General features: G+C 38.2%; 1 protein-coding gene across 1 annotated transcript in view; it reads left to right on the forward strand.

Moving 5' to 3' along the window:
- Nucleotides 1-25,015, forward strand: part of LOC139691584 (prion-like-(Q/N-rich) domain-bearing protein 25) — a 41,865-nt gene that overhangs the window by 11,898 nt on the left and 4,952 nt on the right. The window contains exons 2-4 of the mRNA XM_071589476.1: nucleotides 16,228-16,409; nucleotides 21,355-21,477; nucleotides 23,539-23,673. Coding sequence (XP_071445577.1) covers nucleotides 16,313-16,409; nucleotides 21,355-21,477; nucleotides 23,539-23,673 — 355 coding nt within the window. The 5' untranslated portion in view covers nucleotides 16,228-16,312. The remainder of the gene's footprint in view (nucleotides 1-16,227; nucleotides 16,410-21,354; nucleotides 21,478-23,538; nucleotides 23,674-25,015) is intronic.

The following is a 25,015-nucleotide window of genomic DNA, read 5'->3' on the forward strand; positions in this document are numbered from 1 at the left end:
TATGTCCCAAGCCGTTGGACAGCCAGAGGTAAGAATTGCTTTCACACTATTTACGAACCGCCGACAGCGATAGAAGAGGTGCGGGACGTTGAGGTGTTTACTTAGATACGTACATAGATACAACAATACGTTATTATTATTAAAAAGAGTCCACAGAGGTAAACATATATGGATGAATTTGGATGAGTCGCATGAATAATCTGCTACAATCCCGATTTCGAGCCTTAGGTAGGCTTAGGGTTGGAACTTCCGAATAAAAAACTAACAATGAAATCTTAAAGTTTTGTGTATACAGATAGAATGACAGAAATACTGGTTTTTTACATGGCACAACAATCTTACAGGATAAAATCTGTCCGAATGGCAAAAACTTCAATTTAATGAACTAGTTTAATATATAATTAGACAGTAACTTCAACTTAGGTCGATTTGAAGAGCTTCTAGGTAAGGCGTCAAAGAGTGAAAGGGAAGGAAATTTTAAAAATATTAGAATAAATGTAAATAAGTTTATATTCTATGTTTAGAGCACCATAATTTTTAATTAGAAGGTAAACAATTTAATTTCTTCGAAAGCACGGCGAATAAAATATTCAACAACTTCAGAAAATATGTGATAAAAAAAACAAAAACTATTATTGCGAGCGTAAAAAAAACCTTTACTACGTTCGTGTGTGGCGGAAAATGTGAGCTAAAAATATATATCCCATTTTCCAGGGCGATTAATTTAAAAGGGCAACACTTTTTGGCCAATATGGTCGATAAAAAATATCAGGAAATAAAAACAGTCCACATAATTTACGGAGTCACTTAGTATGCGACTGTTTTTGTTCATCAGCTGTCGAATTAAATCATGAAATTGACCTATTTCGTGGACAATAAAACCACAAACCTTGAATTAAGCGAAAAGGTAGCTCAGAGGTATCACCCGGAATCGAACCTGGGCTATCTGGTAATTAACACAGCGCTCGGGTCCTTTTCAGGAAGCGGACGCCATTTGTTATTGATCGTAAATTCTCCAATATTTTCTGTCAGTAACTGTCACACTGCCCGTTCCAAACTCTTCCTTATATAACTCGAATGTAACATACATGACTACTTCAACATTACAGGAAATACACAGCTCCATATTAATTTGCCGAAATCCAACCATGTATTCTTTCTGAGACGCATGGAAGTACGACATCACCATTTCACCTCCTTATCATTGGGAGTTCAACTCATGTCATACCCTTGATCACAGTCATGAAATACGTGGAATGGCTTCACCCTTCAGGAATCCATGAGGGAGTTGCTTATCTGGAATTTCTCCGATTAATTTAATCAAACCCGTCACACCCAATGAATACCCCGTCAAATACTGAGATACTAACGTAAACAATTAGAGTAAACAATAAATGTTTACCAAAACACCGTCATGGAAACGATAGGAAAGTAAACAAGAAATGAGACGCGAAAGTAAACGACTAAAGGACAAATGTTTACCAAAAACATTGAAAGAGAAACAAATTTCTATCGTACCTAGCAATTTGCCTTAACTTGATAGACCTTTGACTTGATAGAAGTCTTTCGTCTTCAAATTGGCTGTTTGTCGAGATTCTTCGATATCATTTCCTGCTCTGGGAGATGACTCATCCGTAGATTTCCCGGTGAGAATGCGGTTTAAGAGAAGGAGGTTGTTCTTCGTTTTATGTGAGCAGGAGAATTGATAGCAACCCCTCGCTTCCTCTTCCCTCCTCGCATTCGCCCCAAGAAAGAAATGAGCGAGTCAGTTTCCTCTCCTACACTTCCGAAAGCTCACGTTATTCTTTTGATTTCCAGCCGACTATGGCCGTAACACACGTGAGTTTCAGCACGTTGATTTTCCTGTTTTCCCAAGTTTACGCAACCCCTCAGTTTCTCTAAATGAGTAGCTCGGTATACACGAAGACCGTTTCGGTCTGGCAGTCAATTCCTTTTCCGACATTTCTTTCTCTGCATTCCTTCTACCAAGGACAATCGTAGCCAAGTGATATGGTTGCAGTTTCTGCAGCATACTAACGACTATTTAATTTAGCCTATTTTCATTTAAAAAAAAAGCCAATAATCGACCAGAAAGTTAGTTTGATAGTATATAGATAGTTAGATAGAGGTCTTAATTTCGCCCAAATTAAGACCTAATGGTCCCTTCTTCCATATACTATAACTCATTGTCGTATACATTTTAATTTAGGCATAAAACTTATGCACATGAATACATATGGACAGACACGAATTCATTATGTACAGATTCGCACATCGAAAAGAAAAGGAAAATATGTATTTGTGTGTGTGTATATATATATATATATATATATAATTTATATATTTTATTTATATATCTTCGAAATGGAACGCTCTTCCGCGACGGCCAAATATATAAAAACACAGATGTAGATTTTTAAACCATAGAGACACAAAGAAAGGACACTCACAATATGTTGTTTTTTCGTTTCGACGGCTCGGCCGTCGTCTTCAGAATCACATTCACGTCACGTCGTCATCAGATTCTGAAGACGACGGCCGAGTCGTGTCGAAGCATAATAGCAACATATTTTGAGTGTCCTTTCTTTGTGTCTCTATGGTTTAAAAATCTACATCTGTGTTTCTATATTATATATATATATATAATATATATACATATATATATATAATATATACTCATTTATATTGGAACAGATATAAGGAAAAGGGATAGGAACACATAAAGGACGAACACAATAAAGGTGGGGAAGGCGGAATCGAACGGATCACAAGAGTAAAAATATTTCCTTGACCGGGACTCGAACACCGGATCTTTCCACTTGGCGGGCGGATGCTTTTAACCACTTGAGCTATCGAGGAAACGTAAACACTCACGCAGGAAAACGCCCACGGAGAGGAGGGGTGGTGTGAAAAACCTGTGCAAACTCTATTAATTTGAGGAGCAGTTGAAGCTATAGGCGCCACACGTGTTCGCCTAAGAAATGTCTCCACAATGTTGATGTTCCAAAAACTGAGGCAGCACTAATAGAGTAATAATATTTTCAAATTCAAGGGACTAATTACTCTAGGGAGAACCTACAAGAATGCTCCTTGAATCGTTGCGTAAATTTAAGTCGCACTTTTCGCGAGGTTAAAACAAAACTCATTGCACAGGCGCTGCATCTCTAACGCCTTCATTCTAGCCAACACAAGAATTTGTGCAGCAAGCGTGAGCAAACTCAGACAAGAATTGCTGTTGTGCGGAGACAAGTTAAGATAGAACCACGATCAAGGCGGCGTTTTATTTCTCACAGACACCAATAGAAAGCGGCAACTCACTGACTACGATCCGTCAAACTACTAGCACGTAGAAAGACCAGTCTCACCTTTTTTGTACAGACATTGCACTTGTGAGATTTTGGATTCACCTTTCTGGAATACAGAATTAACCAACCACAAAATCGTTAGTTTTGGGTGAAACTGTCCCCTGTCGACATCTCTTGGCCAAAGAATCGGGGCACTTGGTTAATATAAATGAACCGCAAATGCCATTGTAAATTAAGTTTGCTCGCTAGCTCAAGTGGTTAGAGTATCCGCCCGGCAAGTGGAAAGATCCGGTGTTCAAGTCCCGGCCAAGGAAATACTTTTACGCTTGTGATTTGCTTGATTCCACCTTCCCCACCTCTCCTGTGTTCGTCCATAATATGCGTTCCTATCCCTTTTCTTTATTTTCATTTCCATGTAAATTAATATTTGCACGCCATATGGCGAAAATATTTTTACACTCGTGATTTGCCTGATTCCACCTTCCCAACCTCTACTGTTTTTGTCCTTTATTGTGTTCCTATCCCTTTTCCTTATATCTATTCCTACGTGAATGAGGATTTGTTCACCGTTTGGCGGGATATCGTATTTGAATGTGTGTGTGTGTGTGTAGATATATATATATATATACACATATACATATTATATATATACATACATATGTACATATTTTATAAAATCATACATATATACATATTTATATATAATATTTTATATATATATATATATATATATATATTATATATATATATATATATATACATACGAGCGTTGACCAAAGGAGTACTACACGATTAGATTATGCAATTGAAAACCTATGGATAATGGCTATCGAAGGACGGTCAAGAAAAGATACATTTTTTTCTTGAAATTAAAATTGATTGTCCCGTCCGAACGCCTGTCGCCCGTCGTTTGTTTTCGCACCGAAGCTTCATATATTTCGTCAAAACCGAGTGACGCTGCAGTGATTTAAAAAAATTGTATTTGAGGAAAAAATAGACATTTAGCCTCGCGCCAGTTCTTAAGAAACTCCTTCCTCCTACTCCCTCCCTCCCCCCTCCTCTCTTGGCCATCCTGACTCTCCATTCTTTTCCGCCTGGAGTGTGTTTTTTTTCTTTAAGAATAAACAAAAAAATGTTTACCTCATCTGGCGGTCGCCTTCATGTGGTTTTCGCTTTCATTTGTTTGCGCGTGTGCGTGCGTGCGACCAGCGGAATGCGTCATTGTAGATCAACTAAGATCTTTTCGAATTCGGATTGCAGGTCATCAAATATCTGCCATAGGTGGAAGATATTTCAACCTGGGGCAACTATTCGTGGTGATAATCTTTTTTAGATTAAAGTGTAGGTCAAGTAGTGGGTCTCTAAAGTCTTCTTTGGCGAATTATGTAGCTTTAAGTGAAGTGAGGTTCAGTGCTAGCAATAGTTCATTTAACACGAATCAGATAGCATCAGAAGGAAATTTTTTTAAGGGATTCAATATCAATAAAAAGGCGATCCTGGTTAAAAATTCAAAAAATTGTAGTGTCAAGGACATATTCAAAGCATAGGCGCAGGTATAATTATTGGGACAGAAATTTGGTTATCCACTGATATTGCCGACGAATAAATATTCCTAAAATCCTTTTTCATTTACAGAAATGACGAAATAAATAGAATCGGGGGCGGTGTCTTTTTTGCAGTTAGAATGCCTTGTGTCAGCAGGGCTGAGGTAATTCCGGATAATGATTTGGAAGGCGTTTGGTGCTCAGTTAAAAGTCCTCAATCCAAAAGAATTGATGTATGTGCATTTTACAGACCACCATTCGACAGACACAATTCAACACTACAATTGGATCACCAAATGAAAGGTTGCTAATCCATACACAATGATCGCCACTTTATAATCGGTGGAGGTATTAATGTTCAAACTATTGACTGGAGAACATATAGTTTTAAAACGGGCGGTAAAGGCAAAGGCTATCTGCCAATCAATATTGGATTCTTTTACGTTGAACTCATTGAATCAACTTGTCACTTCAACAACTAGGGGTGATAATATTTGCTACCAACGAATATTCCCGAAAAAGTCATAAATATCGAAACTATTAAAGGAATTGGTGACCACATGATAGTAAATGCTAAGTATTCGCATGAATGGGGTCCGAAATAAGAAGCCTTAAAAAGGAAAATTTACTTGTTTAAAGAAGGGAATTATACGGGCCTAAAGTGCGTGCTATAGGATCAATTAGCAAGTTTTATGAAATATATTAATAACCAAAATATTGAGGATACGTGGAATCACTTCCTTGAGATCACGCGCTCAGCAGTCAACATGTTCAATCCTAGTAAATTTATAAAGTATAACACGGAACCTAGATGGTACAACGGCATACAAAGGCATTCCGACGTCAATGACTATGTCAAGCCAAGATAAAAATATTAGGGATGATATCTCGGAATTTCGGAAAGCGTGAAACTGAATTCAAAAGGAAAATGTAAGCGGAAAATTTGAAAGAGGATCCAAAAGTATTTTGATCATACCTCAGAGAAGTTCATGGAAATAATTGAACTGTTAATTCACTCAAAAATGATAAAGGCGAAAGAGTTACCAGCGGTTTGTAACAGCCTAACTTATTCAATTACTTCTTTCAAAGCGTCTTCACTAATTTCTCACGGAATAGCTTACTAAATCGTACCGGTCAACCGATTCCCAAAATTAAAATCTCATATAATGGAAAAGAACGTTTGCTGAAAAATATTAAGCCTAATAAACTCTCCGGGTCCAATGAAATACCGGGTCGTATATTTAAGGATCTAGCTTCGGAAATTGCGCCGTATCTAGAAATAGTATTTAAGAAGCCTCTGATAGATCACAAGGTTCCCAGGGATTGGAAAAGGGCCAACGTTAAACCAATATTAAAAAATGGAGACATAAAGGAACCGAGCAATCATAGACCTATTTCCCTCACCTCCATTTCGCGCAAGGTTATGGAACATGTAGTTGCTAAGTTCAATCGTAAGACACCTTGATAATCAGTAGTTATCAATGAAAAATCAGCACGGTTTCCGATAAGGTAACATTCTGCCAGACACAACTTGCGCCTTTTTTTCATGATATTCTTATTTCGTGAGAGGAAAATTCTCCAGTGGAGGCGATTTTTCTAGATTTTAAGAAAGCTTTCGAAAAAGTACCTCATTGTTAACTACTCGCAAAGCTAGAAGCATATGGCGTAGATAAAAATATCGAGGGCCAGATGAAAGACTTTTTGATTGGTAAGCATATGGGATCCTAATGAAGTTGGATTAATTGCCAAATTAGATCGCGATCAGCTTAGAAGAACTAGATTTGTAAAACGTTGTTCTGATAAACTTAGTAGCTTATCCAAAATATTAGAGCAGCTAGGCTGGGAATTATTCAATGGAGCGAAGGTTAAATTACAGATTGAAGCTCTTGCATAAATTGGAAGGAAGTCTCTTTAGAAGTGATGTTGAAAATGTATTATTACCCCCATCGTACAACGGTAGGAGATATGGTAATCACATTAGATAAATTAAGTGTAGAACAGTTAGATTTCATATTTAACTTTTTCTACGAACGATATGTCATCATAATAACATTGTTCGACCGCGGTAGGGTCATGTTCGGGTAAATTTAATCTGATGAATATTCACCCCCGATCACACACCCTATCGGTGACTTCAGATGACTACAATACGTAGATAAAATTATAAAGATTTAGTGTAGAATAGATATATTAAAGATGTCATTTTTTCCATCGACGATAGGGAATCATAGTAACATTGTCCGACCGCGATGGGGATAAAAATGTTCCGGTCAAAATCAGCCTGATATGTATTCACCCCCTGCCGCACACCCTAGCCGTGGTTTGCAGGTTACATTAATAAATAAGAAAAATAAAATAAAATAATGGAAGCCATCCGGGAAATATTGTCGAAGTTCGACGATGACGAAATTTTCATGACTCAGGGACTCTTGGCTTCTGTTTGGAAGAATGGGGAATTATCGACGCTCGTTGCAACGCAATCCATCGGTATTGTCGAGGAACTACCATATCGCGACCTTACCGATTCAGAACCCTTCCCCCTCTCACCTCCCCTCCCTCTTCCCCAAGGGATACAAAATCAACCTTGAATTATTCTGTGGTGATTAAAAGTGGCAATGAACACCACGCTAACCAACACATGCAATGTACTTCCTTTAAGATCTAAAAATTATTCTACGGCCTTGTACTATAGCCACCTTGGATATTACATCATCTCTGGATAAGTACTTTTTACCCACGATCATCACGTGCAGGGATGTTTGGCTAGTTCCTGCAAGGACATATATAAGATATCTGTACCTAGATGTCGATAAATACCAAGGAAAGCCACGATACCAAGGATAGTTGTTTTTTAGTTAAAAACATGCATAGACTTATATTCAGAATCTTATCGGAAAAAACTGGAAATAATTATGAAGAAAATCAAAGCTATTGTAATATCTAGAAATAAGAACGAACCCACGGTTGATGTAATTGTAGATAAGATAAGTAAGGTTTAAGAAGAATACTGTCATCTGATAAGTGTAATTACAACAAACAATACATGTACCTTTGCAGTTTAAAGAAGGATAACTCTAGCACAGATGGCATTATAAAAATATATATGAAAATGGTTTGGGAAACAAACTAATGAATTTAGAAATTAGATAAGCCTTCGCTGAAACCTTTGTTTTGAGCATGTGGTTAAGTGGAAGGGAAACTTGGACAACTGGAAACCTGGAAACGAACGGACAGGGTGGAAATACAGCTTTTGGAGAAGAATAACAATAACAACCGGGACGTATAATAAAAGCAACATATAAAAGTTCAAAGGGATGTTAAAGTTATGAAGGATTTGTCTAAAGAGTTGGAGAAAAAAATGAGTCAATTGGGAATTTTCTGAGTCATAAGAACTCTCGGGAAAACATTATGGAAGGAAACATTTCCGAACCATAAAGGCAAAAGAGGGTCGATAAAATAAGTCCAGGGTGACAGTAAAATAACAATGGATGTTATGATATATCAGGAGTTGAATAATAAAAGCAATGAAGAGAAGTATAAAGTGCCAACGACAAGAAACTGCCTCTCTATCTCGCCATGGAGTACTCCTGGACCTAAGCTGTCTTTATCTGCGACATATTCTCTGTGTCCAATCCCTCTGGTCTAATTACCATATCATACAGTTCCTCTATCTATCTATCAGTTTCTTTACCATAAGTTCCTTCCACTTCTCTTGGACCTTTTCTAGTTCAAATAATAGTTTTCCTGACTTTTCTTTGATTATTTCCAACTATTCCCTTCTTATTTCCTGACGGGTTGTTATCCTATCTGTATTACGCACAAATTTCACCATTTCCCTGCAAACAATCCATATTCTCGCACTGCGTCCTCCACTACGCTTCTTTTGCTATATATTTTACCGCCACAGTTAATTATTTAACTTTTTATACTTCCTCCTATGTAAACCCTGTGATTTTACTCTTCTGCGTCTTTCTCTGGTCAATCCGTCTTATCAACTAGTCAGTAATCCACGGTTTTCTCGAAATTTTCCAATTTATCATTCTCACAGCGGCAGACACTGTTCCTTCTTTGATATACAGGGTTCGTCCGGAAAATAAGTGTACTGACTACTGATTTTTTCCCGCCGCTCCAGGCGCGCCCAGCACCGCTCTGACGGGCTGCGATTGGAGGGGAGTATGTTGGCAAGCGACGCTGAAAAAGGCAGTCGGCTCTGAGCTGTGGTGTAGTGAGGAGCTCTGTTAACGCGAACCTCCACGCTTCGACCCACGTCACGGAACGCGATGCCGAAGTTTTTGGAGCAGCGTTATTCCATCAAATTTGCGGTAAAGCTTGGGAAATCGTCTACCGAAACTGTCGGTATGATTAACCAGGCTTACGGGGAGTCAGCCATGTCCAGAAACATGATCTTTCGGTGGCACAAGATGTTCGTGGAGGGCAGAGAAGAGGTCGACGACGAACCACGGCCTGGACGCCCATGAACGACACTCACCGACGAAAATGTGCGAAAAGCTCGCGATGTACTGAACTCTGATCGTCGTCTTAGTGTTCGGATGATAGCAGAGCAGTGTAATGTGCCAAAAACAATAGTGCACGAGATTATTAGGGAGCAATTACAGATGCGAAAAATTTGTGCAAAGTTGGTGCCGAAAGTGCTCAGTGATGATCAAAGACGCAATCGTTTGGAAATCGCGACACAACTTGCGGATCACTGCAAAAATGATCCACATTTTTTAGAGAACGTTGTTTCGGGTGACGAGACGTGGATCTTTGAGTACGACCCGGAGTCGAAGAGACAAAGTGCGGAGTGGCACACCCCATCATCACCCCGTCAAAAGAAAGCTCGCATGAGCAAATCTCGGATCAAGGCGATGCTCATTGTCTTTTTTGACAAAAGGGGAGTCGTCCACTACGAATTTGTACCTGAACGACAAACTGTAAATGCTGCATTTTACGTCCAAGTGCTCGACAGGCTTCGAAAACGAGTCGCCCGCGTCCGGCCAGCGATCAAAAACATCTGGCGGCTGCATCACGACAATGCGCCGTCTCACACCGCGCTTGTCGTGTCGGACTTCTTGGCCAAGCACGGCGTGGCAACGCTGCCGCACCCACCCTACAGCCCAGACTTGGCACCACCGGACTTCTTTCTGTTCCCGAAGATAAAGAGGAGTTTGAAAGGAACGCGATACGGGACTTTGGACGCCGTCAAAGAGGCCGTGACGACGTGTCTTCGAGAGGTTCCCGATGATGCCTTCGCGGGAGCGTTCCAGGAATGGGAACGCCGCTGGAACAAGTGTATCGACTCACAAGGGTCCTATTTTGAGGAATATTAGCTTAAGATATGTAAAAGTGTAATAAATTTTTTTTCCTGAGCTCAGTACACTTATTTTCCGGACGAACCCTGTATATCCGTTTTTCCTCCATAATACTCAGCTCCCTTTCTTCACTCACTAATTTTTTACAACCTGCTGATACTCTTTCCTTGTTAATCCAGTTACTGTTTCTACATTATGCGATTAGTCCCATGAACCTGCCCTAGCCCATGAGCTAACTTCAATGTCTCCATCTTTGAATGTAAAAAATTCGAGGCGCCATTTCGCGCGTTGTCTGATAGTTTGAGTCGAAGTCCCGTTTCTCGTTCATTATCTATGTCATAATCATTTATACCCCGACTCCAACCACTCAAATTATCAGTGGAGGGACGCAGGGAGAAAAACGCCTCCGGGACGGCGAAGAATAGATAAATGAATGAGCTAATCTCGGCCACTGAACGCCTTTTTTTTTTAAGTACACTACCGCCAACTTCCACTGAGGTTTTTTTTCATTTCTCGGGCTCAATACGACTTTGGGGCCGTTCAGCACATTGCGTTCTACCTGGGATCGCGAGGGATTACTGAGCTACCTATATACCTACTCTGGTAAAAAAAAGTTGCCTAGGGATCAAACAATTCAACGTCCCATTGGACGGGCGATGTAATCAACGTTGGCGTCCTATCCTTACGTAGAAACTTATGGATTAGGATTCCCCTTAAAAAATCCTGCCGCCTCCGGAATTCGAACCCAGACCCAATGGGTGGAAAGCCATCCCACAAGTCCACTCCATTTATACTAATCACCCTGATTTTCGCTCTTTTTTCGACAGTTAACATCATTGGGATATTCTAAAACGCAAAAAGGCGAAAAAAAAATTCGAAATGTATCATGGAGCGAAGGTATGAAAATGGATATGAAAAAAAATTTCTTTTGATAAAAATATAGTTATCTTTTTTTTATGGCCGACCGCAAAGCGTTCAATTAAGTGGAAAATTATCGTGACCTTTTCTTTGTCGTTTCCCGACATCTACGTCGTTGAAAGACTATTCTTTTGATTTTTATAAAAACAGCTAACCAGCGAATATTAGAGTATAAGATAGGAGAAGATTGAGGGATAAAAAAGATATAATCTTGTGCTTTGCCAAACATTGAAACATGAGCGTAACGCTAATTTACCTCTCTCCTTACTTCAAATTCTAATACGGCATTTTCAGCTGGTCAATACATAATTTTCATCTGTGTCTATTCAAAGTTGGCTTGTGCTGCCAAAACAGTCAATATTTGTTTTGGTGAACTAGTAACTTTTATGGATGGAAATCTACCGGTTAAAGTAGTTTTTGGACGGACAAAATCTACCAAACGTTACTGCATTCCCTAGGTCCCCCTGACACAACACACACAAACATCCAGCTATATAGAAAGCCCCTCTTCATCTCTGTGTACTTCCTTCCTCCCTTCATCTCGTCCAACATCCCTTTCCTATTCCTTCCTCTTCCTCGTTTTCCCAACATTCTCACTTCTATCACTGCCTTCAACGCCCAATTGTCAATCATAATTCTTTCCATATTTCTTCCCGTCTGTTTATGATTTCTCCCAACAACCTTCTCTTCTCCTCTTTCACAATGCCTAGCACTTCCTCGTTTGTTTTCCTTTCGGTCCATTTCACCTTCTCTAACCTTCTCCACACCCACATTTCAAAAACCTTCTATCCACCCCTAGGATCCTGCTTCAATAACTATGTAAACTTCAAATGAATTCAATAAACTTCAAACGTCCCTACGTTCGTGAAGCAACAGAAAAATAAATAGCCGAGACCCTAAAATCGATTGGCATTGAGTTTGTTTAAGGGGGTACTAGGTTTGGCCTTTGTGACAAGGATTTCTCAAATGCCAGCGACCCGTCAGTCATACAGACGATTACAAAAATACTAAGGGAGCTAGTAGATAGCGGGAGTAGGCAAAACCTGGCACTTGGTATTTCACCGGCTAAGCAGGCCTCTTCAGAGAAGAATGAATTGTCCAGTAGGGAGGTTTGAATAAATGGGTCGGTGGGATGGGAAGGGGGAGATGGGGGGCTCGTGGTTGGTTAAAATAAGAGGGGTGGGGAGAAGTGAAGGTGAAAATAGAAATATTGGAGGTTCTTCTTTTATTGAAATTCTTCATCTTCAGTCCCGTCTACTTTTGGCACTTTGGTCCAGACTACTTTAGAGATAGTTAAACGGTTCCACCTGCTCAAGTTTATAAACTCGAATTTTGATATTTAGCTATGCATTTCTCTAAATACAAAAAACACATGAACATCGCTTATTTAAATTGATTCTCATCCCATACCTGTCGCACTGAATTTCCAATTCGCTCAGCAATGCTTGCAACCCCTTGGCTGACTGACTAACTAAAGCTTGGTCATCAACAAACCTAACTGATTTTACGAATTCCCTTCCTACTTTCATTTCCACCTCCAGTTCTTCCCATGCCTCTTTGATCATTTCCTCCACATATACGTTGAACAGCAACGGTGATAATGGGCAACTCTACCTTACACCTCTTCCTAACACTGCCCATCCGGACTCCCCGTTCCCCGCTCGCATCCGAGCAGTCTGAGATGTGTACAGGTTACGGATTAGCCCCCTGTCCCTCCATTCTATTCCTATTTTCTGCAATATACTCATTAGTTGTCCAAATTCACTCTTTCAAACGCCTTTTCGAAATCAACATAACAGGATTATACATCCTGGATGTATACATGAATATATATGGATATTATATATATATATATATATATATATATATATATATATATATATATATATACATATATATATATTCATATTTATGTTTATATATATTTTCATATTTATGTTTATATATATATTTTCATATTTATATATATATTTATTTATTTATATATTACATATGCGAGTGTCCTTCCTTTGTGTTTCTACGTTTTTAAAAATCTACACCTGTGTTTATATATATAAACCATAAACACGGTAATCAACCCGAAGGTCGGATTGGTGGGTGATGGTAGAGATCACCCAGTACTAAGCCCTATACGGCGTGTGAAAATTCACACATCAGGGTAGGGGGGCCAGTTCCTTTCCCTGTGCCGGTTATGGTTTCCCAGGAAGACCTGGTACCCGAAAAATCACATAGCTTGGGTGGAGCTGCAGGTCCCAGAGTGCCTTGCCCGGGAATCGAACCCGAACCCCTCCGGTCAGCAGTCCAACGCTCCACCCCCTGGACTGCCGACATATATATATATATATATATATATATATATATATATATATATATATATATATATATATATATATATGTATGTATAATATATTAATGCAATCTGTGGAATTCCATTCCATATTTTATCAAAGATTTTATCTTCCTCAACATGTTTTCTCGTACGTTTCAATATTTGTATCATGATGTAATGACAAAACAAAAGTAATTAGACTATCGATATATAAGGAAAGTACTGAAAATAATAATGAAGGAAGGAATGAAATTCTACGAAAAGCACAAATAGATGTTGATTGTCTTCTATGTTCCTCCCTCCATCATTGCAATGTCAAAACGCGTGCCTACGCGACGTTAAAATCTTTAACCTCACTTTTAAACAAATGAAATATTATTTTTCATTCATTTTCACCTTTGCGCCCCGCGACGCTTCTTTTCCAAACACGTGAAATATCCCTGGCAACTGCGTCGAGTCAAGGTTCTCAAAACAATAAACGTTCGAATTGTGCTCGATATGTAGGAATATCTTTCTTGTAAATGCATCTCAATGTGAATTCTAGCGTCGACGTTTCCGTTTGCATGAGATAAGCCTTCTCTTTTTCGAAAAAATAGAATAGTATCAGGGAGGAAGGAAGATCTCGGTTGGATAGAAGAGGAGGGGAACACTCTTGGAGGGGAAAGACACCCCTCCCAATCCACACCTCCTTCCCTCTGATAAAGCCGTGTCCTTGCTCAATCCTCCCCGGATGGCGTCTTATCCGGATCGGTTCTTTTCGGGGAAAGCACATACACACACATGTGGAAAATTGCGAAAAACAACAAAATGGCCGACTGCAAAATGCGTGCGGAATATTGGCTTGGAAAAATACTTACTATTACGCATATTTTTTTCACGCATCAGGTATAGAATATGGTTGCCGTTATTACAAATGTCAATAATTTCACTGTTTTGAGTCAGTAATTAGAAAAGTGTGTTAAAATATTTTTTTATTAATTTGATTTTTTCTGCCTAAGAACTATTTTTCGTAAATTCTTACCTTAAAAAAATTAGTGTGCGTCTTATGGACGGAGAAATATGGTACTAAAAATATCCAAAAGGAAAATACTTCTGTCGATTAATCATTTCAATTTTCAAATGACTGGCGTCGCCCGAATCGCTCTATGATTTGTCATTTCGTGTTTGTATTCATCACTAGAAAATCGGTCTCCGAATCATACTCTTTGCTCAAATTCTGTAATCCGCATTATTATCAGTAAATTAAAGCCATGATTGTATTAATAGAGCTCTCTAATCTCCTCTTCATTCAGTGTTAATACCCTCTCACCCATGATATATTCTCCGTTTCATACATTCTTAATTTGTCCAATACAAGGTCGTCTATACAAAAGAAAGATGAGCCTGGTCTTTCTACGCGCGAACTACTTGACCGATCACCATTAGTTAGGTGTCGCCTTCCAGCGGCATCCGTGATAATTAAAATATTGCTTATCTCGAATCGCCTCCGCACAACAGCGATTCTTGTACACTAATGATGAGGGATTGAGACTTGGAAAAGGAAATTTATGTTAACTATTTCGTGCTCTTTCCTTGTTTTGCTAAGACCAAGCAATGTAAATATTTACGTTTAAATAGTTATCAAATGAATATGAAAAACATTGGTGCCGATTGAATTAAATTGGTTCACCCGCCAGTACAAGTATATGACGTTTATCCTGAGCTGGATATGGGCCTATCGTCATCATTATTAGTATTAAAATCTTAAGATTGGTTTACCGCAGCACTCCATACTTCTTTGAATTCAGTGCGATTTGCGCTAGTCTTAATGTATTCTATTTGTCTCTTGGCCTTCATTTTAAGAGGTGTTTCTTTCAAATTTTTCCTTCTATAATGTTTCTAACTAATTCATTCTGCCTCAAGGTATGTGTGCAATCCATTAAGTTTTTATCTGTTACAGAAATCTCTCCATATTACCCTTTCTTCTTCTGATCGTCTATGTACTTCCTCTTTCCTCACCTAGTATGTCCATTTAATTTCCATCATGCCCTTCTTGAGCACCATGTTTCCGAGTCTTCTTCTATTCTTCACCGTTCCACATTGCCAACTTTACACGTTTCTGATCCGTGGAGTGCAATGTTCCATACAATCGTTTTGAGGAACTTCTTCCTTGTTCGCAATTTTATGTTCCTTGAACATAGTAGTTGCCTCTTCTCAATAAACACCTTCTTTGCTTGTGCTATTCTTTACTTGATTTCATGTTATGAAACCGAAAATATCTCAAAAAATATCTTCAGCTTCACGTTTTTTTTCAATAGAGTATATAATAATTTAAAATAATTTTTTAGATAAACAAGCTAGCATTTTCCACGTCGTCGATCAATATAAATGGTCATCAATTAAAAATTGGCAATATTTTTCACAAAATCAAATTTATTAATGCGATCGGTTTCAATGTAACTTGTTTCCCAATGTCATTTCAATGTTTTAAAATTTTTAGTTAATTATGATTTTCCACCATATCACGCCTGAAACGTCTCTTTTTATGAAAGGTCATGTTGAAGATACATTTTTAAAGAGCATATGATGGAAAAACTGCCATGAAAAGATGAGTTATCAAAACTTATGATGGATAGAAAAAAATCTCTTTAGAGATTATTCCCTGGTGATATTATCAGGATATAAGGACAGGTTCAACTTGAGATCGCAAACACTGGTACATAACTCGTAACCACGTACTTATGTAGAGAAATAAAGCTGGTTGATCTTAATTAAACGTTTAGGATGCATTTTGGTTATATTACGATTGTCTAATATAATAAACCTCTTATTAATTACAGAAAGAAGACAAACTAAGGAAAGAAACCCAGACTGGTTGGAAGAACTGCTGTGAGTGCGATTGCTACGGAAGGAAAAATAGCTCACATGATGAATTCCCTCCTGGCGAGAAACTCGCTGCTGGCGGTGATCCTGGCTGTTATTCTCCAGGGCGCCCATTCCTCAGGCCCTGCCCAAACTGTTGGTGAGTCCACAGTTTTGACCGGAAATCGAGGAGGAGAATTGATCGGATAGCAAAGAAAGAGGAAACACTCTACATAGATATTCCAATCGAACTTTTCCTTAATAGGCACCAAACATGGCGGATAGGCATATATAAATAAAACAAAACATACATACACACATAAATGTATACATAGTATATGCATACATATGAATATACATATATATATATATATATATATATATATATATATATATATATATATATATATATATATGTGTGTGTGTGTGTGTGTGTGTATATATATAGGCTTGCTGATGACCAAGCTTTAGTTTGTCAGTCAGCCAAGGGGTTGCAAGCATTGCTGAGTGAATTGGAAATTCAGTGCGACAGGTATGGGATGAGAATCAATATTAATATAACAAAGGTTATGCGATTTTCTAGAAAGAAAAAGGCCAAGCTTAACATTAGAATAGGAGGGCAAAAACTAGAGCAGGTAGAAGAGTTCACGTATCTCAGAAGTGTTTTGGACCAACACGGTCAAAGTAGTAGGGACGTAAGGAGGAGAATTGCGCTGGGGAAAGAGGCTTTCACAAGTAGGAGGGAGTTGATGACGGGGACTTGAGTAAGGATATTAAGAAAAGACTCGTAAAAACTTTTATATGGAGCGTAGCTATGTACGGCGTGGAAACGTGGTCATTGAAGCAGGAGGATAGACGTCGACAGGAGGTTTTTGAAATGTGGGTGTGGAGAAGAATGGAGAAGGTGAAATGGACAGAGAAGAGAACAAATGAGGAAGTACTTGGTATGGTGGGCGAAGAGAGGGGTTTTTGGGAGCAATCCTATGGAGGCAGGAAAAGTGGATGAAGGGGGTGTTTACCGGCAGTGGGATGTTGAAGACTGTGATAGAGGGGAGAATGTTGGGCAAAAGAGGAAAGGGAAGGAACAGAATAGGGATGTTGGACGGGATGAAGGGAGGAAGAAAGTACTCAGGGATGAAGAGGGACTTGATATAGAGTAGGATGATGGATTTTGTGTTTTGTTAGGAGTAATAAAATGTAGGTTTGGTAGTTGTGTCCATCCAAAAACCTACCTTTTTTATATATAGAGGAAGTGAATGATATAGAAGAAGTGAATGATACTGAGGAGGAGGAGTTGAGAGAGGAAATGAAAGAGGATAAAGTTTCGCGTCCGTGGGACCAAAGGAGGAAAATATCATCGATATAGCGGGCCCAGAAGAGTGGTTTTAGGGTTTCTTGTTGCAGAAAGTCGTGTTCTAGTTTACCCATAAAAAGATTGGCGTATGCAGGAGCCATACGCGTGCCCATTGCAGTGCCTTTTATTTGTAAATATATTTTGTCATTGAATTGAAAAGCATTTTTGGTAAGAACGATTTGGCTCAATTCGATGAGGAAATCTGTGGATGGGGTGTGTGGTGTGGATCGTAGGGAGAGGTAATGTTTCAGGGCTTCTAAGCCTTCTTTGTGGGGAATGGAGGTGTACAGAGATGTGACGTCTATCGTGGCCATGAGAATGGTCGTGTTGTGCGGAATTGGGATTGAGTGTAGACGTTCCAGAAAGTGGTGCGAGTCTTTAATGTAAGAAGGGAGTGAAGTGGCTATTGCTTGAAGGTGGTGGTCTATTAATGCGGAGATTCGTTCAGTGGGTGAGTTGATGCTGGAGACAATAGGGCGTCCGGGGTTATTAGTTTTGTGGATTTTGGGTAGCAAATAGAAATGGGGAGTCTTAGGATTAGGTGGTGAAAGAATGGATATGTCTTTGGGGGAGAGACCTTCTTTGGGACCGAAATTGGAAAGAAAAGAGAGAATATCCTTTTGATAAGAAGGGTTTGGGTCTTGGGGCAGGGGGGCATAGCAGGAAATGTCATTTAATTGGCGCAATGCCTCGGCGTTATAGTCTACTTTGTTTAGCACGACAACGGATGACCCTTTGTCCGCCGTTGTGATTATAATATCTTTATTCGACGTTAAACGTCTTAGAGCTTGTCTCTCAGAGGGGGAAAGGTTGTCTGGTGGCTTAAGGGAATCTATGAATTTTTTGTCGGAAATCTTTGTCAGAAGGAGATTGATAAAGATTTCAATTGGGTGGTTTGATGGGAGTGGTTTGGGTTCGTTTTCTGAGGCTGGACGGAATCGGGTAAGTGCTGGGTTAATGGTGGGGGAGTTCGAAGGGAAAGGCTGGGATTTCCAATGAGCGTGGAATTTACGCTGGCACACGCCAATTCCCACAACCTGTAGCTACATGACTATCTCAGAAAATGTGGGTACCCTGAAAAATTACTAAATAGTAAAATCCTCAAACCGTCAACCCAATACACTCCCCTCCCCAATCCAAACCGCCCAAAATGCCCTAATCTTATCACCACTTTCTTCCCCGGAACACACAAAATTAAACATCTAATCCGTTACCTCTTCCCAATTATCAATAACACTCAGTCCACATCACTTTTATTCCCACACTGTCCCTCTGTTTCGTTTAAACGCCCGTCGAACTTGCGAGACATCTTCAAGTCCACAAATCCAACTTCAAGCACCCCCGTCTCTCCCCCGCCCCTATCCGCACCTAAAACCGCCCACGCTCCAAATGCTATATATATATATATATATATATATATATATATATATATATATATATATATATAATATATATAATATATATATTTTTATATATATAATATATATTTATATATATATATATAATATACACACACACACACACTATAGATAGTATGACTGATTTCACACACAGCTAAAGTGGTGGATCTCAGGGTCATCAATAAACCCTGTGCGGAGAGCGGGGTAAAGGATTACTCAGGGGATGATCAGTTTGGGTTTAGGAAGGGGAGAGGTACGCGTGATGCCATTGCAGTAATGAGATTATTAATCGAGAGGAATATAGAACACAATCAGGAGGTATTTGCCTGTTTCGTAGATTTCGAAAAAGCGTTTGATAGAGTGAATTGGGAAAAACTAATGGGTATATTGCAGAAAATAGGAATAGATTGGAGGGAAAGGAGGCTAATCCGCAACCTGTACATGGCTCAGACTGCTCAGGTACGAGTGAGGAACAGGGAGTCAGGATAGGTAATATTAGGAAGAGGTGTAAGGCAGGGTTGCCCATTATAACCTGTACTGTTCAATGCACACAGGATGTATTTGGAAGAAATAGGTAAAGAGGCATGGGTAAAACTGGAGATATGAATTAAAGTCGATTGGTAATTCATAAAATCACAGGTATGTCGATGACCAAGCTATATTTTGTCAGTCAACCAATGGGTTTCAAACTCGTTTGAGCGAATTGAAAAGGCAGTGGGATGGTTATGGAATGAGAATAAATGTAAATAAAAGTATGCAATTAACCTGAAAGAGAAAAGCTTAGGTTAGCATCAAAATAGGAGGGCAGAAACTAGAGCAAGTGTTCCATCGAACAGTCTCGGAAAATTTTTGGATCAAGGTGGCCAAGTAGTAGGGACATAGGGAGAAGAATTGCGTAAATGACTGTTGAAGAAAGAAAATAAGCGTAGATTGAAGGCTATTGAAACATGGGTTTTGGAGAAGGATGAGAAATGGGAAATGGACATGAAGGAAAAGAACGGAAGAAGTGCTGGTTATGGTGAAAGGGTATGAGAGAGATAGTTGGGAGAAATTAAGAGGAGGCAAGAAAGTTGTCGTGGCATATTGATCCGTGATCCAATTTTGAAGATTGTCATACGAGGAAGGGGTCGAAGAAGGATAGTATTGTTGACCGCAATGAAGAGAGATAGAACACTCGCGGAAGTGAAGATGGGGTACATTCTAAGGAGATTTGTCTCTTCTTGGGCCAAGAAACGTAGTACTGTACAGTTTGCGACCCTTCCTTCAACTGTGAATTGCCGAATAATAACGATTTCGGAGAATATAGAGCATTAATTTACCTACTACAATACTATTTCATGGCTCGTGGTGGCAAATAATTTGGTTCCATAATCGGAGACAGTTTACCTTGCCACGTTGCGAGGGCTATTCTATAACGAATCGAAATTGTCGTTCGCCAATAATACAGAGGTTTTTGACGTCACACTATTGACAAATCCCAATTCCTTGGATGCATGTGTGTTTGGGTTTCTTCCGCGTATAATGTTCTTGGTGTTTATGTCGTATACTGTCTATAGGCTAGTTTACTGACTAAAATAGTACATAATAATTTGATTGTGGGACGAATAATATCCTAAGAGAACAAAAACTTTATACTGACGCAAAATTTGAAACAGAAATATAATCTAAAACATTTCATTTTCATTGTTTCTATTTTTAACCTTCATTTGAACTTGAAATATCGAGAGCGTATCATCAGAAGTTCTGACGATTATCTCAACCATTTTTAATTTGAATGGCATTTCAAAGACCATTCGATAAGTTGTGTTTTGAGAATGTCTAGAGATCGACGAAGAGCGGTTTGATCGTCTTGTCTTGAATTTTACCGACTTTTTCCAGTTTTTCTCCGTGCAAGCCACTCATCAGGATATATTTCTGTAAGTTATAGTTTCTTTTCGTTCTGGTCAGCAACAAAACAAGGCGGACGGATATTTCTAATTGAAAAGTGCATATTTTTATCAAAAAACGTTATACCTAAATAGTTTCTTTAACTATTGGGTTCCAAAATGTACCTTATAAATCCAATTGAAATGGCGCCATCTGAAGCAGGCAGTTTAGAAAAAGAATACAACCTAAATCAGTGGATGTGGTATCTCACAGACAATAGATTTCACTACAATTTTTTCCTGTAATTCGTTCTGAATGGCGTGTATTAAAACTAATGTAAAATCGAGTTTGTAATCGATTGACTCTGAAATATTAGTTTTTTTTGCTAATTTCGAACCCTTTACCCAATAGTTGTACAATAAGGATAATTTTAGATAAAATCATCGCAGTAGAATCATTCAAATTTGTCTCTTTTTCTGTTACAGATATTGGTCAGCAATGTGACAGCAGAAATATACTTTGTGGATTCAATGCTATATGCGAGGATAATATTTGCAAGTGCGGGAATGAATACGTTCCAGACAATGCTGGGAAAAATTGCCTGGAAGGTATAGTGTTGGCTGAAAGTACATTATGATGGCAATAATACTAAATATATTTCCGAATAATAGACTTCACCGATTTTCGTCCTGAGAAGTCTGCAATGGGACAACTCCGTGGAAGTCCTTCCTGATGAATAGGAAATTCGTGCATTCGTCCCATATGATTTCAGATGCTACTAAAATTTTGGCCATTGCGGACTGTTTCGAAATGTTACATGTCACTTGTTCAGAATTGTGTAGGTTTAACGGCAACTTTTTTGCTGAATGAGCCGTACGACATCCTTCCAACAATGTGGCCGCTATGCCAGAAGAAACAACTGCTACCGCAATGTCCGATCTCGCACGAAAAGTGGCCAAAAGCAATGATATGAGGAATGTCTTCCCAGTTCCACCCGGAGCATCCAAGAAAGATAAACCACCATTTCCATCATCAATTGCCATCATTAATTTATCATATACTTCTTTCTGTTGGGGTTTCAGCAGAGGCTAGTTCGTTTGAACTCATTGGTCTGATTCATGTCGATCATATTCAAGATCACTATAAGTAAGGAGTGTAAGTAACTGCTGCACATTAGGTAACAGATGTCTTCAATCAACCTGGTTATACATCTCCTCATTTACCTCAATATCGAGATTTCTTGAACTTACACGAATTCGATGTAAAATGTCTTCTGATATGTTAGCCTTTTATTGGTTCCACAGGTCAGGTGGGTTGGATGGGAAGCATGTAGAAAGAATGATAGCAAATAATATCCGTATCTGACTTGTAGAGGCAGAAATAGTTGCTTCGGCTATGGTCGTGTCCAAATGGTTATCGTTTTCAAGCAAATTGAGCTCTTGACATGCAGCACGAAATGTTGGGCACACTTAATAATTAGCAGTTCGTAGTGATTCGAACGATGTTGGCACTCGAACATTCACCAGTAACAACCGCAAATGGAAGCGTTCCTTATTTTTCGGATAAACTGTATAAATATGGCAGAGAGCATCAGCAGATCGCACATCCGGATGATCAGGAAACACGTCAACTTGCTTCCGACGTTGAAATTTCATCGATGACGCGATACGATACGATAAATTATTTTACGATAACGTACTACAACGATACTTTTATGGGTATTCTGCTATTCTTGGCTAAGACGAATCCAAAAAAAAACAAAAATAATTAAAATTGACGATACGACGCGATATGTTACGATACGATACCTTTACGATACTTAAATGGGTATTCGGCTATTCTGGGCTGGGGAAACGAATCCAAAAAAACCAAATAAAATAAAAATCGACGATACTTCTACGATATTTAAATGGTTATCCTGCTATTTTTGACATAGATGAATCGAAGCAACCAAATAAAATTAAAATCGACGAGACGATACCATATTGTATGATACGATATTACGATACGATGCATTTACGATATTTTAATGGTTATTCAGCTATTCTGGGGTGAAATGTAACCTAAAAAACCATGTATCCTAAAAATCGACGATACGATACGATATTTTAATGGTTATTCTGCTATTCTGGAATGAGTCGTATCGAAAAAACCAAACATCATGAAAATCGGTTCAGCCATTCTCGAGTTATAACGGTGTAACTAACAAGATTTTCAACTTTCTTTTACATATAGTATATATATATATATAATATATTATATATATTTATATATATAAATATATATATATATATTATATATATATATATATATTTATTTATTTATATACATTTATATATATATTTATGTATGCATATATATATTTTATGTAATAAATTATTAACTTTTTTTACTTGACCCCTTTTTTTCATCAATGAAGTTAAACATTTTCTGTAGCTGAGGAAAGCAGTTAAGAGAATTTTTCCTAAGATTTTTATCTCCCTAAACATTGACAAAAACTTATTGAAAAGAAGAAAAATAAGATTAAATGTTGTTATAAAGCACTTGTAATAATGTGTATCATGAGAAATATCAGTGATGTCTTACTTTGTGTTCTGTATTAAATAAAACTGCCAAAAACAAAGCATTATTGTATTTCACAAAACATTAATTTGTTTTTCCTTATGCAGTCGCAAATGAGTGGCAAGGAAATTGTGAAAACAACGCTCAGTGTGGAAATTTTAATGGCGCAGAATGCATAAATGGCCAATGCCAGTGCACCACAAATCACCACTTCACTGAAGGAACATGCTGGATCACCAAACGTAAGTATTGAACTCAATTATTTTTAATGCTAATGAAACGAAAGTATATAACTCTACCAATCTCAGTGCAAAATTCATTACATATAATTTAATGCACACAGTGGATCAATACTGTCCCAAATAAATATTTAAATGCAAAAAAAGGATAAAATCTGGCTTCATTTAGAAGTGTTTTTCCTCGAAAAAAATAATATATATATAATACAAATAGAATAGCAACATTTAAAAGGACACTCACAAATTGTTTGAGCTTTCGGCATCCTCCGAGGCCTTCTTCAAGCTTACTCGAAGAAGGCCAAAAGCTCAAACAATTTACCATGTGATTGTCCTTTTAAATGTTGCTATTTTGTGCTGCTTGTGTGAGTGTTTCCGTAAAATCGAGATATATATATATATATATATATATATATATATATATATATATATATATATATATATATATATATATATATATATATATATATATATATATATATATATATATATATATATATATATACACTATATATATATATATATATATATATATATATATATATATATATATATATATATATATATATATATACACTATATATATAATATATATACATACATACATACATATATATATATATATATATATATATATATATATATATATATATATAACGATTGTCCGGAAAAACTCATACGAGCGGCACAATAATGGGCTGACACAACATAACACAAATAGAAAAGAATAGACACATATAAAAGAACACTTACACGGTAAATTGTTCGAGCTTTCGGCCCTCTCAGGGGCCTTCTTCAAGAGAGACTGAAAATATGCTATGGATCAGGAGAGGGGAAAGAGTTATGGGCGTGGAGGGGAGGTGTGGAGGGGAGGTGTGGAGGGGAGGTGTGGAGGGAATGCTGGGAGGAAAATTAAATATGGCGGTTAAGGGTGGGAATTTTAAAGGAACGGAAGGATAGAATGTAGGCGGATTCACGAGTTCTCACCTCTATGTTGGTAGCTGAATCAGGTAGGGATTCTAGGATGCTGAGAGAAAAACACTGGTCGAATGAAAGGTTGTGGGAATTGGCGTGTGAAGGGATAGGAAGAGATGAGAGTGAGGCAGAATTACAGGAGTACCGGTGATTATTCATTCGGATGGATAAGGGGGTAATGCATTCACCTATGTAGAAGGAAGTGCAGTGTTTGCATGATAAAAGATAAATAATATTTTTTGAGAGGCAATTAGCGTGGGAACGAGGTGGGGGGGCTATGAGGGGACGTAGGGAGAGGGGAGTAGGCATAATAAGAGGACAGGTTTAACATCGGGGGCGGTTGCAAGTTGGGGAAATATTGGGAAATTTGTCA

The sequence above is a fragment of the Hetaerina americana genome, unplaced genomic scaffold (assembly GCF_022747635.1).
Source record: "Hetaerina americana unplaced genomic scaffold, ioHetAmer1.1.p SCAF_38, whole genome shotgun sequence".
NCBI classification, from domain to species: Eukaryota; Metazoa; Arthropoda; class Insecta; order Odonata; family Calopterygidae; genus Hetaerina; species Hetaerina americana.